Source organism: Pezoporus wallicus, unplaced genomic scaffold (assembly GCF_028554395.1).
Source record: "Pezoporus wallicus isolate ANWC-B61680 ecotype Strahan unplaced genomic scaffold, APGP_CSIRO_Pwel_v1 scaffold_2617, whole genome shotgun sequence".
NCBI classification, from domain to species: Eukaryota; Metazoa; Chordata; class Aves; order Psittaciformes; family Psittacidae; genus Pezoporus; species Pezoporus wallicus.
In genome coordinates this window covers 898,118-910,721 of record NW_026637592.1, presented here as the reverse complement: position 1 = coordinate 910,721, position 12,604 = coordinate 898,118, and the positions used below count along the sequence as shown (strand labels likewise).

Below are 12,604 nucleotides of genomic sequence, written 5' to 3'. Positions count from 1 at the left end.
AGCCAGAGATCCAGGATTATCCCACATAACTCAGTGTCCTCACAGGAGGCTACAGTCATGCTCCTCTGCTGCTTCTTTTCTGTGGCCTGGATAACCTTAAATGCTGATGGTAGAGCTTCAAAAGGAAGAGCAGAAGAAGCCTATGCATAGAATAGTTTATAGACTGGAAAAGGAGGAAACATGAAACCCTTCATCCACGAACTTGAATTCTTTAGCTGCTATGTTTTATATAAAGACAGAGGAACTGATACTGTTGAGTTGAGAAGGAAGCACCTGTGACACTCCATTAGGGAACCCCAGCATTGTTTGTGTGAATTAAGCCTTCCCTGAGGTTTCAGAACTTCACCTGGCATGTTAAGTCAAAAGATTAATAGATTAATATTGGACCTTAAACAATTTTGGGCTGAAGGACCTCAACTACCTCAACTCCATCTAGACACTGCTTGAAGCACATTGACATTACCCAGCTTTAGAAGTTTTGTGAGTCTTCTGACTTTTCAAAAGCCTAGGAACATCCCCAGGCACAAGCAAAGAGCTGTACTTGCAAAGATGTGATAGATACAAGTAGAAAATGGTGTACAGAAGCTCTTAAGGAGGACTTCCTTAGCATCAGTCAGGGTGACAAAGCCTGCTGGACCACAGGGTCCCAGGCTGCATTCACAGCCCTGGGATGCCTGCTAGAAACACTCCCTGGTCATTTGGTGTGTTAGAGGTTCTCATTTCTAGAGACCTAAATGAAATGTGCTGATACTGAGCCCATCCTTCCTCTTACAGCTAAAGGCCTCCAGCAGGTGGTCAGGAGGCCAATGGGAAGGAGAGGACACCAGTTTTAACCCAGTTGTTCATGATGAAAAATGATGAGAAGAGTGAAAAGATTATTCTATAGAAGAATGCTTTTACTTACATTTAACTGCTTAACACCAGTCGGAACACTGATTTCCATTACTGTATATGCATGTCATGGTATGGTGAAATCTTCTTCAGTAATTAACTGGTTAGAGCCACAGACTAGAAACCAGCTATGCAGCCAGTGAAAGCTGACATAGCTTTCATGAATCAGTGGACTCATACCAATTCATACTGGCTGGGGATTTGGTGTTCAATTTCTGATTAAAAAATTGCATTTTTCTATGATATTTGTTGGGCTGTTTAGCCTGGAGAAGAGAAGCCGCATGGAGACCTCACAGCAGCTTTCATTATCTGAAGGGGGACTACAAGGATGCTGAAAGAGGGACTTTTCATCAGGGACTGTAGTGATAGGACAAGGGGTGATGGGTTCAAAGTTAAAGAGAGGAAGTTTAGATCAGATATAAGGAGGAAGTTCTTTACTGTGAGGGTGGTGAGGCTCTGGAATGGGTTGCCCAGAGTAGCTGTGAATGCTCCATCCCTGGCAGTGTTCAAAGCCAGGTTGGACAGAGCCTTGGGTGACATGGTCTAGTGTGAGGCATCCCTGCTCATGCCAGGGGATTGGAACTCAATCTTAAGGTCCTTTCCAACCCAAGTCATTCTATGATTCTAGGATTTCAGTTGTATTATACAGCAAAGCAATAAAGTAAAAAGTTCTAAATATTTACACAGCCAAGACCAAGGCAGAACGAATGCAAAATCTTTGGCAATCAAATCCTACAACCACATTATTATATATTTCAGTGTTGGAGCCACGTGGATTACTCCTTAACTTCAGGGCAGCTCATTTTCTTGCCTCCATCTTTCCAGCCACTATTAGAGCTACAACCTTTCCATCTCTTTATGTACTAATCTGCCACCCCCAGGGAGAGGGGGACAAGTTACATGATGGGTGTTTGTCCATGGGTGAATGTCTAAATTTGAAGGCAAACAACTGAATTTTAATGGCAGAAGATAATCTCCAGGCAGTGCAGGAATTAGTGGGGCCTACTGCTACCAGGAGCTGTATGCTATGCTCTTCTTTCCTGCTGAGGTTAGCAGAATGCAGGTGAGATGAGAAGGATGCAGAAACAAGCTGCACAATACCAGCTCCTTCTCTCATGCCACAAATAACAGGGCAAGAGACCTGCTGCTGTCAGGCCCAACAGAGTTGCCCCAGTATCAGTGCAGAGAAATGTTGACAAAAATAAGGGTAACTGCTCCAGATTTACACCACCAAAGATGTGTTCTCATTAGGTATTTATAGCCTAGTAGCATTGTTTAGGGGAAGAAGGTGTATTTATTAAGTGCTGTACAAAATACTTCATCAGATTAAATTCCTGCATCCAAAACCCCAACAACAAAGATTGCAGAGGGAGGGTGACAAACAACAGGATATCCTGGGAAGAAAGTACACCAGTAATTGCAGCAAAGGCAGCCAGCCACAGAGGCCTTTGCTTCGCATAGGGTAGCGATAATTCTGCCAAAGAGGCAAGTGTTTATTTCCTTTTTAGCTATGCTATTTCCATTACATTCTTGAAGTAGTTTTTTAAAGCTTACAGACATCAAGTTTATAAAGCTGAAAACCTTGTCATATCTAAGACAATATATACCAATTTATCTATATCTCTATAAGAATATGTCATCTAATATGATCTGAATTTTTTGTGGGGTTTGAGAGTTTAAGAAGTTTAGTGAAAGAGGGATAATTTTTGGTCTTGTTTTTGTCTTCTCAGAAGATTCAGGAAGGAATATAAAGGATTGTCGCCAGATCTGTATATATCTACCTGTAGATAATGAAACAGAAAATAAAAGATGCTTCAAAATATCACCAGTCTTAATTTGCTCTGTAGCGGATGGCAGAGTTTCAGCAATTTTCACCAAAACAAGGAGACCCACTGCAGAGTACTCTTTTCAATTTTGGGCTAGGCAATCATAACCCTGAATAGGTCATGAAAAGGATCAGCCTTCCCTGTGTTACCCCTCTGGTCAGATGGCAGCTCTGACCCCAAAAGAGACAAGAAAAGAGGACAGCCATGGCCACCTGGCATTACCTTCTTGCACAGAGAATCAGGCAGTGGAGGAGGGAGCTGGTGTCCAGCCAGGTTTTACTCTTCAGGCTGCCAAGTTGGAGCGCATGCTCCCAGTGGGCTTCTACAGGGGAAGGCATCGAGGAGAGCTAAGGATGGGGAGCTGATTCCCTTGCAAACACCTCTGCATCCCCCTTTGCTTCCTTCCAGGAGAAGACTAAGCATGCCTCTTATTTAGCCGAAAGCTTTCCACCTGATGTTGAGTATGTTAGCGTCCTGGTGGACACAGCCACTACACAGCGTATGTAAAACGTAACTTCAAGCATGTGTCCAGCAACGACCTTACACTGAAGCCGGTTCTCATCTTAGTTACAGGAGAATTAATACAGAACCATAGAACAGTTCAGGTTGGAAAGGACCTGAAGATCATCAGTCTCCCTGACAGTTTTTACTCATAAACCTTTTTTTTTTCCTAACCAACTAATACTGTTCTTTATATAAGCTACCCAAAGTTTAGTTGGGTCCATTATTCTTATTTCAACAAGGCTAATTTTACTTAGCACAGTTTTTTACACTGTACCGTTGATTACTATGGTACAGCTCATTGCAATAGAGCAATTTCACTAATTAGAAGACTTCACCATAATGTTTTGCTACTATTTCTGATGAGGATTAGAGCCACTAGCTCACAAATTCCACATCCACATCCTTTTGGAGCCATCCCAAGAACTTCAGTGGTCCCCCCTGTGTCTCTCAGGCTTCACCCAACCCCTGCTCTGAGCCCCTGTGACATGTGTGTCCAGTTAAGACTACAGAAGAGAAACCATGGTTTATTAACCACTAGTGTATTAATTTCCGGTTATTAGGAGACTGTTGCTCTACATCCCTGTCTGTGCAGACAGAGTATCACATTACTAAGTTACCAGGGCTACCTAGAGTTAACATCCAGAAACAAGTTTCTTCTATTCTAGCAGTACACACTGCTTCCTGGGACAGTTCTTTAGGTACAAGCCAAATGAAAATGGTCATTCTCACTATTTTCCACTGTGCCCTAGCTTTCTCTCTTGGCTTTGTGCAGCTGCAGAGGATGTACAATATGGGATGCTGGTTTTCCTCCCTATGGGTTCAGCGCAACAAATTGCTATGCAAGAGCAATTCCAGTGATTTCAGGTAATTCTGCTGTTATACATAGGAATGCAGGAGTTAACATTCAGGAAGTTATTTGAATACTGGAAAGACAAACAGGTCTTCGAGTCCTCATGCAGGTGACCATAAGGTACAAGCTTCATAGACATTTAATGAACAAAGAGTTGACACTGAAGAAGGAGTATCACAAAGCTCTTAAGAAAAAAGTTGAAACAAGGTTTTAGTAGTTTGTCAAGGCATCATAAAATGCATATGCTCTATGAGGCTACAACATGTATGTAGCACATGTATGCAACCTGCTGTGTAGTCCTAAATCCATCACCAACATATCATTGGGAACTTGGGCTTCTGAGAGTCATTACTCTCTCTGTGCCCCAGTTTTCTTATAAGAAAGTATGGGTTATGCCCTTGATATCCCTTGGATTAATAAATCAAGTCCATTCATTAAATGTCAGGTATTGTAATCAATCACGGGTTTATCACATCTGTTTTACACCCCCCCACCCCCCCCCCCCCCAAAAAAAAAAATAAAGCTCTAATATAAAAATAAAACTTAGATATGGTTGCAGACGTTTCAGATTGTGGAACATGAATCTTGGGATTTCGGTGGCTGCAATGCCAAACTTACAGGTCAGGTGAACTTCAATGTGATTCTAAAGATATTAGCATGCCAATGACAAGTGATTTTGTCTGCATCTTCTTCCAGTTGAGGAAAGACCTATGCCAGTCCCACCGCAATTCTTCAGTTATTTCCCCCATATTTTGTTTGTTCTGTAGTAAGAAACATTCAACAACCAAACCCCCAACCTCAAAAGATTGAGTCTGTTGTATACTTTTCCTCCTAAAGCATTTTTATTTTGGCATATTGATAAAAATGTATTTGCTAGGTAATGGGTAAAGGAACTGAGAAATAATCCAGTCCCTATAGTCACTCTCACTTACTACTAGTGATCCTTCCTTACATAGAGTAAGGAAGGTGTTATGTCAGTTTAAATAATTTCTTCATTCTACCAAGACACACAACTTCCAAACCATAAACTTCTTCTTTTATGTGGCACTTCCTTTAAAGCAAGTTTGTCTCCTTGAGTATATTTTTCCCTGACTGTGATGCGATATATATACACACACATATGTAAGTATCTATGGCACACATATACATCTCTCTCTCTCTTACTTGTGCCATTCAATTAGTGTTATTACAGATTAGAAAGAGCACAAAATTATCTGCCGAGTATACAGAAATTGGTATCACCCAGGTTAGAAGTGTAAGCTTGATTTATTGGTATTTTCCCTGAAAACACCACACCACCTGTCCCTAAAGTACCTGATTCAGTAGCAGTACATGTGCAGCTGCAAAATCACTTGATTTCCACGTGTCGCTGGAAACCATCACTGGATTACTGTATTTTTTGCCATATATAAATGATTCAATCAGCCAAAATATATTTAACGTTTTCTAGTGATGCAGAGCCATTATATGAAGATCTTTGAGTATCCTTTGAACATGGAGGAGTCACTATTCTGTTTCCTACTGTAAAATATATACTACTTCCAATGTTTTTCAACTGGACAAGATGAATAGGGAAGGAGGAGGGAAGAAAATCATCCAGAGACATCCAAGAAAAAAGATTTTGTAATATATAATTCAGAAATCTACACTGTTTTTATTCCTTGTTTAAAGATCTATATTTTTAATTATAAATTTGAGTATAAAAATATGAAAGAATAAGGTAAGAAAAAGATGTTAAATAGAGATTTGTTCAGAAAGTGTTGACTGATAGGCATATTCATGGAATTGCCTAGTTCAGTTCTACTTGAATGTTTTCCTGACTGGAAGAAAATGTGTAAGTTCGTTATCCATTTTAATCGTCTTCATTGATGGATGTTAAACTTAGCAACAGTTCAGTGGCAGCTTCCCTAGACTGGCACCAATGTAAGGATTTGTCTTTAAGTGAAAAAAAAAGGAGTTTAAAAAAAATAATTCTTACCCTGATTTTGGGTTAAGATTTGAAATAATTAAATATAAAATATTTAAATATAAAAATATAAAAATATGTCACTCATGGATAACTCATTTCAGAGGGGTTGCAAACCTCCTACTACATAATAATGTAAGAATACTAAGTAGAATTCTATGAAAAAAATAAGGCCCAAGCCCACAGCTTTCAACAAAGAAGATTGTTACTTCTGTGTGTTGCTGCACAAACAAAACCAAAATGCTGGCTGTGATTTCTGAGCATTTCCACAATCCAAACAGTAAGAGGAAGCTATTAAGAATCACGAGTTTTGGTGTTAACTGCAGTGGAAACAGAGCAGATCCTTTATCTTAATCAGTTGCTTAGAATATGTTTACACTGATCTTTCATTTTTTCTCTTTCTGTGCTTATAGCCAGCATCACTTACGCAGTAATGATGTATGTTCAAAAAGCCATGCATAGGCAATAACATACTAGTCCTGCAAGTATTTTGAGGGAGGGAGATTGCATGTATTATGCCAGTACTATACCTTAGGGTCATGAGTCACTAAGAAAATACAGAGGAATGCTTATTTTTGTGCTTGGAGTAAGAAGTCTGTTGTGGAAGAATATAAATATGGGGAAGTAGTTTCTAAGTTTGTTACTATTGCTCTATTAAGAGTAAATAGATTAAATACTTAGGTGAAAACATGTCATTATCACCAGGTTTTGTTGCAAATGCATGTACTATATTCAGTTGACATCCTAAGCACATTCCTATGCCTGTATGATGAAATGAGCACCAGGTCTCTCCATATCCGACATAAAAGAAATAATAATCTAAATTGCTATTTATTCTGCAACCGAATCTTAGCCAACATGTACCACTTTTTACTGTGGCAAGTGGTAATTTTACACACGTAGTAAACACATTTGAAAGATGGAGATTTGTATTAAAGACTTCAGTCTATACTGATAGAGTAAAGCATGGGCATTTGGTGGTGGTGGTGAAATATTAAAGTTGTTAACCCTCTACTCTCAAAATAACTCCCATAGTTATTTCCAGACAGAAAAAGAGAGCAAATATCTGATTCTCTTCATGGATGTCAAGAGGATTGCTGCTCCCTGTTTTCCTGAAGTTAGCACACCAACAGCTGCTAAATACAGAACAATGTGCTGCTTACCTTTGCTGTAAATGTAAGGCTTTTCCGTTTCAGAACTATATAAATGAATCAGTATTCATTCACACCTATGCCTAGAGGTTTCTATCATAAAGCAGAAGGTGTTCATTTTTAATTTCCTCCCTATGCTGATTTTATTCCTCTTCACCAATGCAGTTTGGAACTGCTTGGTTATAATAAGTGTGAGGGAATTAAAAATGAAAGCAGTGTATTTTCCCCCCACCATTTGCTGTAAGTATTTATCAATAGACAAAGGTGATAAAAATTTAGAGGTTAAAGGGTCTTCCCTGACAGTTTAAACAACCCAGTGGTTTAGCAAACTACTACAGCTTTGTCCCCTGCTCCAAAAACCAAGACAACAAAACCCCAAACCACCTTTATGTGGTTAGGTTTGCCCTCTGAAATCCAGTGCAATATTTAGTAACTCATACTCAATGTCAGAGTTTCCAAGGGAAGTAGTAGGGGGTTGTTTATTTGATTTTTTTTTAAGGTACGTATAGATTCCTCATCTATTGAGAAGAAACTACATATGTCAGTAAGAAGCATGAGCAAAACCAGAAGTAATTAACGTGAATGAATGCAACCAGCCTTCCTTCACTGAGCGCTTTGGAGTCAGAAATGCACTTTTCTCATGCTGCAGAAGCCCTCTATTCAAATAAGTACCCACTAACATCTCTAAACATCATTATCAAGATAGAAACAACTGTTATCGATCATACACAACATTCTATAAGGTCCATTTTCCCAATTAAATTTATATTCTCCTTCTCTGATGTCTACATTTATTTAGTTCTAAACACAGTTACAGCTGTACCTTTGTTAACTCATGTGGTGGTAAGTCATTTTCAAAAACTCTTGTTCTCTGCAACGTTAACCATTACTGATTATAGTATTGCTTAAGGCAGATTCCTTGTTGTAAGTGGCACTGAACATATTTACCTGGATATTGCAGCAATATGTTTGAGGATTGAGATATAAACAGAATAGTAAGTAATGCATGTGGCCTCTGCATTTAAGACTTGTGTGTTGAGAGACATTCGGCTAGAAAAATCAAACCATCACCAAAGCACCCAATACAGTGCCTATATCTTTCTCTACTTTGCCAATGACCAATCGCTGTGTTAAACTGTGAACCACGGTCCTAAATAATAAAGGTCAAAGTTTTCAAGGGCAGCTTCTGTATTTGAGTTTCCAGCTTGAAATGCCTAAAGCTGGATTTGCCAGTCGCGAGGTTCCCAGACTTCTCACTGGGACTGCATACCCTCGACACCAGGGAAAAACAAAGCCAGAATAACAGGCCCCATGTCTCGTCAAATCAAACCCCATTTCATTTGAAAAATTGATCCTGGGGTTTAACATCTGCCAGAAGGATGGTATGATCCCTGCGAGCATAGGCACAATGCTGGCCTGAGACATGTATTTAGTCAAATCCAATCTTACCGCACCTCATTTCTCAACTTTGTGTGTTTTGTTTTATATCAGAAAAATGCGTCCAAATTCTGGAAAACGAGCTCAGCATAAGAAGCAGTTTCAGCCTTTTTATCTTATACAAAAGTTCCCTGAATATAATATTTATAAAATATAGGAGCTCTACATACATAAAATAGTAAATATTTATGGTCATTCTCAATTATAAAGAATATCAGAATTACATTCAAGCAGCTTTTCAGCTAATTTCAGAATGCTACGTTCATCCATTATGCCCTCGGTTGTAAAGGTGGGAGCGTAATGGAGCTGTTAGGGATGTCTGCTGGACTTCAGGCCTTGGATCTGGCTCTGCCTGGAACCTGTCGTGACCTACTCCAATACACCATATTAAAATTTCCTTTTTTATCAGCTTTCCTTATACCGAACCCACCCAAATAAAGTATTTTTCTACTTTCATACATGAGGGGGAGAGGGAAGAATCCTGTGATAACTGGTATTTGCAATTACTGGTGATTTCTTAGTGCAAGGTAAAGCAAGTTTGTAGTTCTCTAGCATTTAATAACGATTAGTAAAGATAAGGTAAGAATACACCATATTGGACTGAATAAAGAAGTTTTCCTTTTCCAAGGAAGTTTCAGTGTTATTGTCACTACCAAACCGTACCATGCTCTCCCACTAACCACACTAAAGCTGCCTTTTAAGCTGCAGCACTGCTCTACAACTATATTCCATTTGCTTTGAAAGCAAGTGTCAACTTTTTGACTCCTGACGGCAATTTACCATAGCCCTGTCTAGCAAGCAGGCAAAAACACCACAAAGCACGCTATGAAACCAAATCCGTTCTGAGTTTGTGCAACTCGAGCCAATACATGTGCCGTAAAATCTAACATCCAGAAACTGTTCGTCTCCATGACCTGCTACCTCACCTCACAGCAGTATATTCACCCATTGTTATTTTTCTCTCTGTCAGAAAGGACAGAAGAGACAGTTGCCCACCAGAACGCTTTCCAATGGAGACGAGGGGTACACGGTCCCCGAGCAGTGTGCTGTGGCCACGGGAGCCTCCCAACCCTCTCTGCTCCAGCTACAGTGGCACACTGGTCCCTTGAGGGGCCGGACAAAGCGACAGAATGTGGTGAAGGGCTTGTAGCCCCAGGAAAGCCTCCCCCGTTCCCCCGCCTCTTTTCCCTGCTCCGGCATTCACTTATCGCAATTCCTCAGCTTTCAGCAACTTTCCTCCTCATCTCCAAGCCCTGGAAACCCCGGGCACACGCCGAGGAGAGGGAGAACAAAAGGGCAAAGAACAAAGAGCCGGGGAGTTGGTAGGAGAGGAGGAAAGGGGGAGCTCCCCCTGCTCGGGTCAGCCCAGGGCCCCCTGCCCAGGGTAGGAGCCTTCCTCCAACGCACACACACCAGATGCGAGGGCTTGCTCAGGATCTGCTTTGTGCCCGACCTCGAAGTGCTCGCTTGCGCCGCTGTGAAATCACTCGGGAAGAGGTGCTCCGCACCGCTCCCCTTCCCTGCAACCGGTACTTTTCCCTCCGCATGGGGCACGAAGCATCCTCGGTGGGTCCCCGCAGGGGGTCGGGAAACCCGCGTCCGGTCCCAACCCCGCGGAGCCGAAGCGGCTTTCGGGAACCACGAGAAAAACAACAAGAGACCAACCCAAGGAAGCTACAAACGTCGCATTCCCTTCAATGTTAAACTTTTGTTCAACTATCACTAAACACCCTTTTATGGGTGATCCTCTCCCCGCCCCCAGATCCCCTCTTACCGAAAAAGACCCTTTCGCAAACCTCCTGCTCCCTCTCTTAGCAGTTAAATACCCCTGAAAAGCTGCAGGTGCCCTCGTTACCTGTTGCTATGAGGCCCCTGCCCTCCCTCCTGGGCGGGGGGGTGCAATTAACTCCTTTTTCGCTGTGCTCGTCCCATGCTGGCTGCAGATGCTGAGAGCCCAGCCAGGGGCAAACCCCGGCTGAGGGCAGGGAGCGAGGGGGGACTTGTGTGTGTGCTTGGGCAGGATGGGTAGCAGTGCGGGAGGTCCTGGGGGTCTCTCAATGCTGCCCGACTTCAACCGCGGGGCAGGGATAAGCAAGCAACGGCTGCGAGCGGGGAGAGTAGCGATCGTGTCATCCAGTTACCGAGGGACCGCGTGCACCGAGTGCCGTCCTGCAATCACCTTTTGAAGAAGGACGAGGAGTTATCATCCTTCTTCTTAATTGACAGGGTTCCTCATTGGAGTAAGAACTAAAGGAAATCAGAGTTTTACCCTAGAAACTTTTAGAGGGGTTGGGTTTGTAGGTTTTTTTACCCTTCCTCTTTAATTTAGGCTAGAAGTGGGCTAACAGAACCTCACTTTTCTGAAGGCGAAATTAATCTAGTCCTTCATCGGGAGTGGAAGCGAGTAGCGAGCATGCTGCAGGGATGGAAGGGGTGCCCGCGGAATCGGGCCAGGAGCCGGTCCGGGTCCAGCCCTGGTCTTACCGAACCCAGTGAGACGGGGAAGAGCCCCCTGTCCAGCAAGCCTCTGCCCCGAGCATCTCTCAGCAGCGAGGTCAACAGAGGTGGGGAATGAGAAAACCAGGCTAAAATCCTGTGGCTGGCAAAGGAGAAGCGTGAGGTGCAGCTAAAACACGCGTTTGCTTGGAAGCTGCGCTGGGAGCCCGAGTCAAACTTCAGCCCAGCCTGTGCCCTGAGTTAACTAAACTCAATTACTTGCCTCCGTGTAAAATGGTTTCGCGTATGTGAGGAAATCTGAGAGGCTGAGAAGTCTGTTTTTGTTATGATTTAATCACATACATTAAAGAAGGTCAAGCATACGCCCAATTTGGGACTTCAAATAGAGAAAAATAAAAAGCATTAGTTCTGAGGGACGCTGTGCCCAAACCCTTTCCTGCTGCACAGAGCAAAGCTGAGGCTCTCGGAGTCCACTCATCTCATTACAGCTGGCTGTTTGGGGTTTCTCTTTTCCTCCTAATGGAGTAACCTTTCATAAGTGATTGCAATTTCGGGGGGGAAAGGGAGAGTAGGTGCCAAAACAAGCTGGGGGTGGGGCGGAATTTTGCTTTTCAAGCAATTTAGCAGAAAGCAATTCTGCTTACAGCAGAGACGTAGGTGGATACTTGAAAACATCCTCCACCGGGGTGTCCTACTTTAGCAATTCTAATTAAAACAAGGTTTTAAAGATGCAAAGAAAGAGTAAGCTTCTTGCTTTATTTCCAATGGGCGTGGGGGATACAGTCAGGCACAAAGTGCTTCCAGCTTGTTCTAACGTGCACCTTTGTTTAAAAGAAAAAAGAATAATAATAATTAAAAAAAAACCCAACCCTACAAAAAACCCAACAAACAACATTCAAGCTCGTCCTCTGATTTCAACTAGTGTATTTTTAACTGGATTTCTTTCCTTTGCTTTGTCTGATCTGATCCCTATCGCGCAGCCCTGGCCCACTTTCAGCCCTGCGAGTGCCCTGTATTGTGTGCGTTGCCTGTAAGACAAGGGGAAAGTCTCCCATCGCACACTTTCCTATACCTGTGCTCGGGAACTGAACAGTGCCCAAGCTAGTGGACAGCAAAGTACGGATCCTGCTCTTCTTCCCGCTGCCTAACCAGAGAGGAGCTGTGCCTTTGTAGGTTCAGCCTGGCTCGCACGGCTGTGAACGTCCAAGCACCTTGGATCAATAAAGCAGCCAGTTTTCTGACGCTTCTTTTCCACGGCTGCCTATTGAAAAGGAGGCGCTGCCGCCACCTATAAATACCGCTGGATCCAAGTCACTGCTTTTTTTTTTCTTTTTCCCTTCATTTTTTACCTTCCTACGTAAAGCAGCAAAGTTATGACCAAGACACCTCAAGTTCTTCTCTCCGAGGGGCTATGCCGGAGGTTCCCAGCGCCAGTCTCAGCTGCGCTGGAGCCTTTGAAGGTCGCAAAGGGCTGCGGCGGACCCGCACCGGCTGCCTTTGAACTTTGTTCACAGGCGTGTAG

The 12,604-nt window shown here is 42.6% G+C and overlaps 2 protein-coding genes across 6 annotated transcripts in view; one reads left to right on the top strand and one right to left on the bottom strand.

The window, feature by feature from the left end:
- The window catches only part of ESRRG (estrogen related receptor gamma), a 402,312-nt gene that overhangs the window by 388,416 nt on the left and 1,292 nt on the right, over positions 1-12,604 (bottom strand). The window contains exon 1 of one of the 5 annotated variants that reach the window (XM_057406455.1): positions 10,400-10,465. The exons of the other annotated variants lie outside the window; for them this stretch is intronic. The gene's annotated coding sequence lies outside the window, so the exon portion shown is untranslated. Of the gene's footprint in view, positions 1-10,399; positions 10,466-12,604 lie in introns of those variants that run through there. 5 annotated transcript variants of the gene reach the window in all.
- The window catches only part of LOC130597707 (uncharacterized), a 57,230-nt gene continuing 54,667 nt past the window's right edge, over positions 10,042-12,604 (top strand). Inside the window, exons 1-2 of the mRNA XM_057406471.1 lie at positions 10,042-10,191; positions 10,955-11,189. Coding sequence (XP_057262454.1) covers positions 10,042-10,191; positions 10,955-11,189 — 385 coding nt within the window. The remainder of the gene's footprint in view (positions 10,192-10,954; positions 11,190-12,604) is intronic.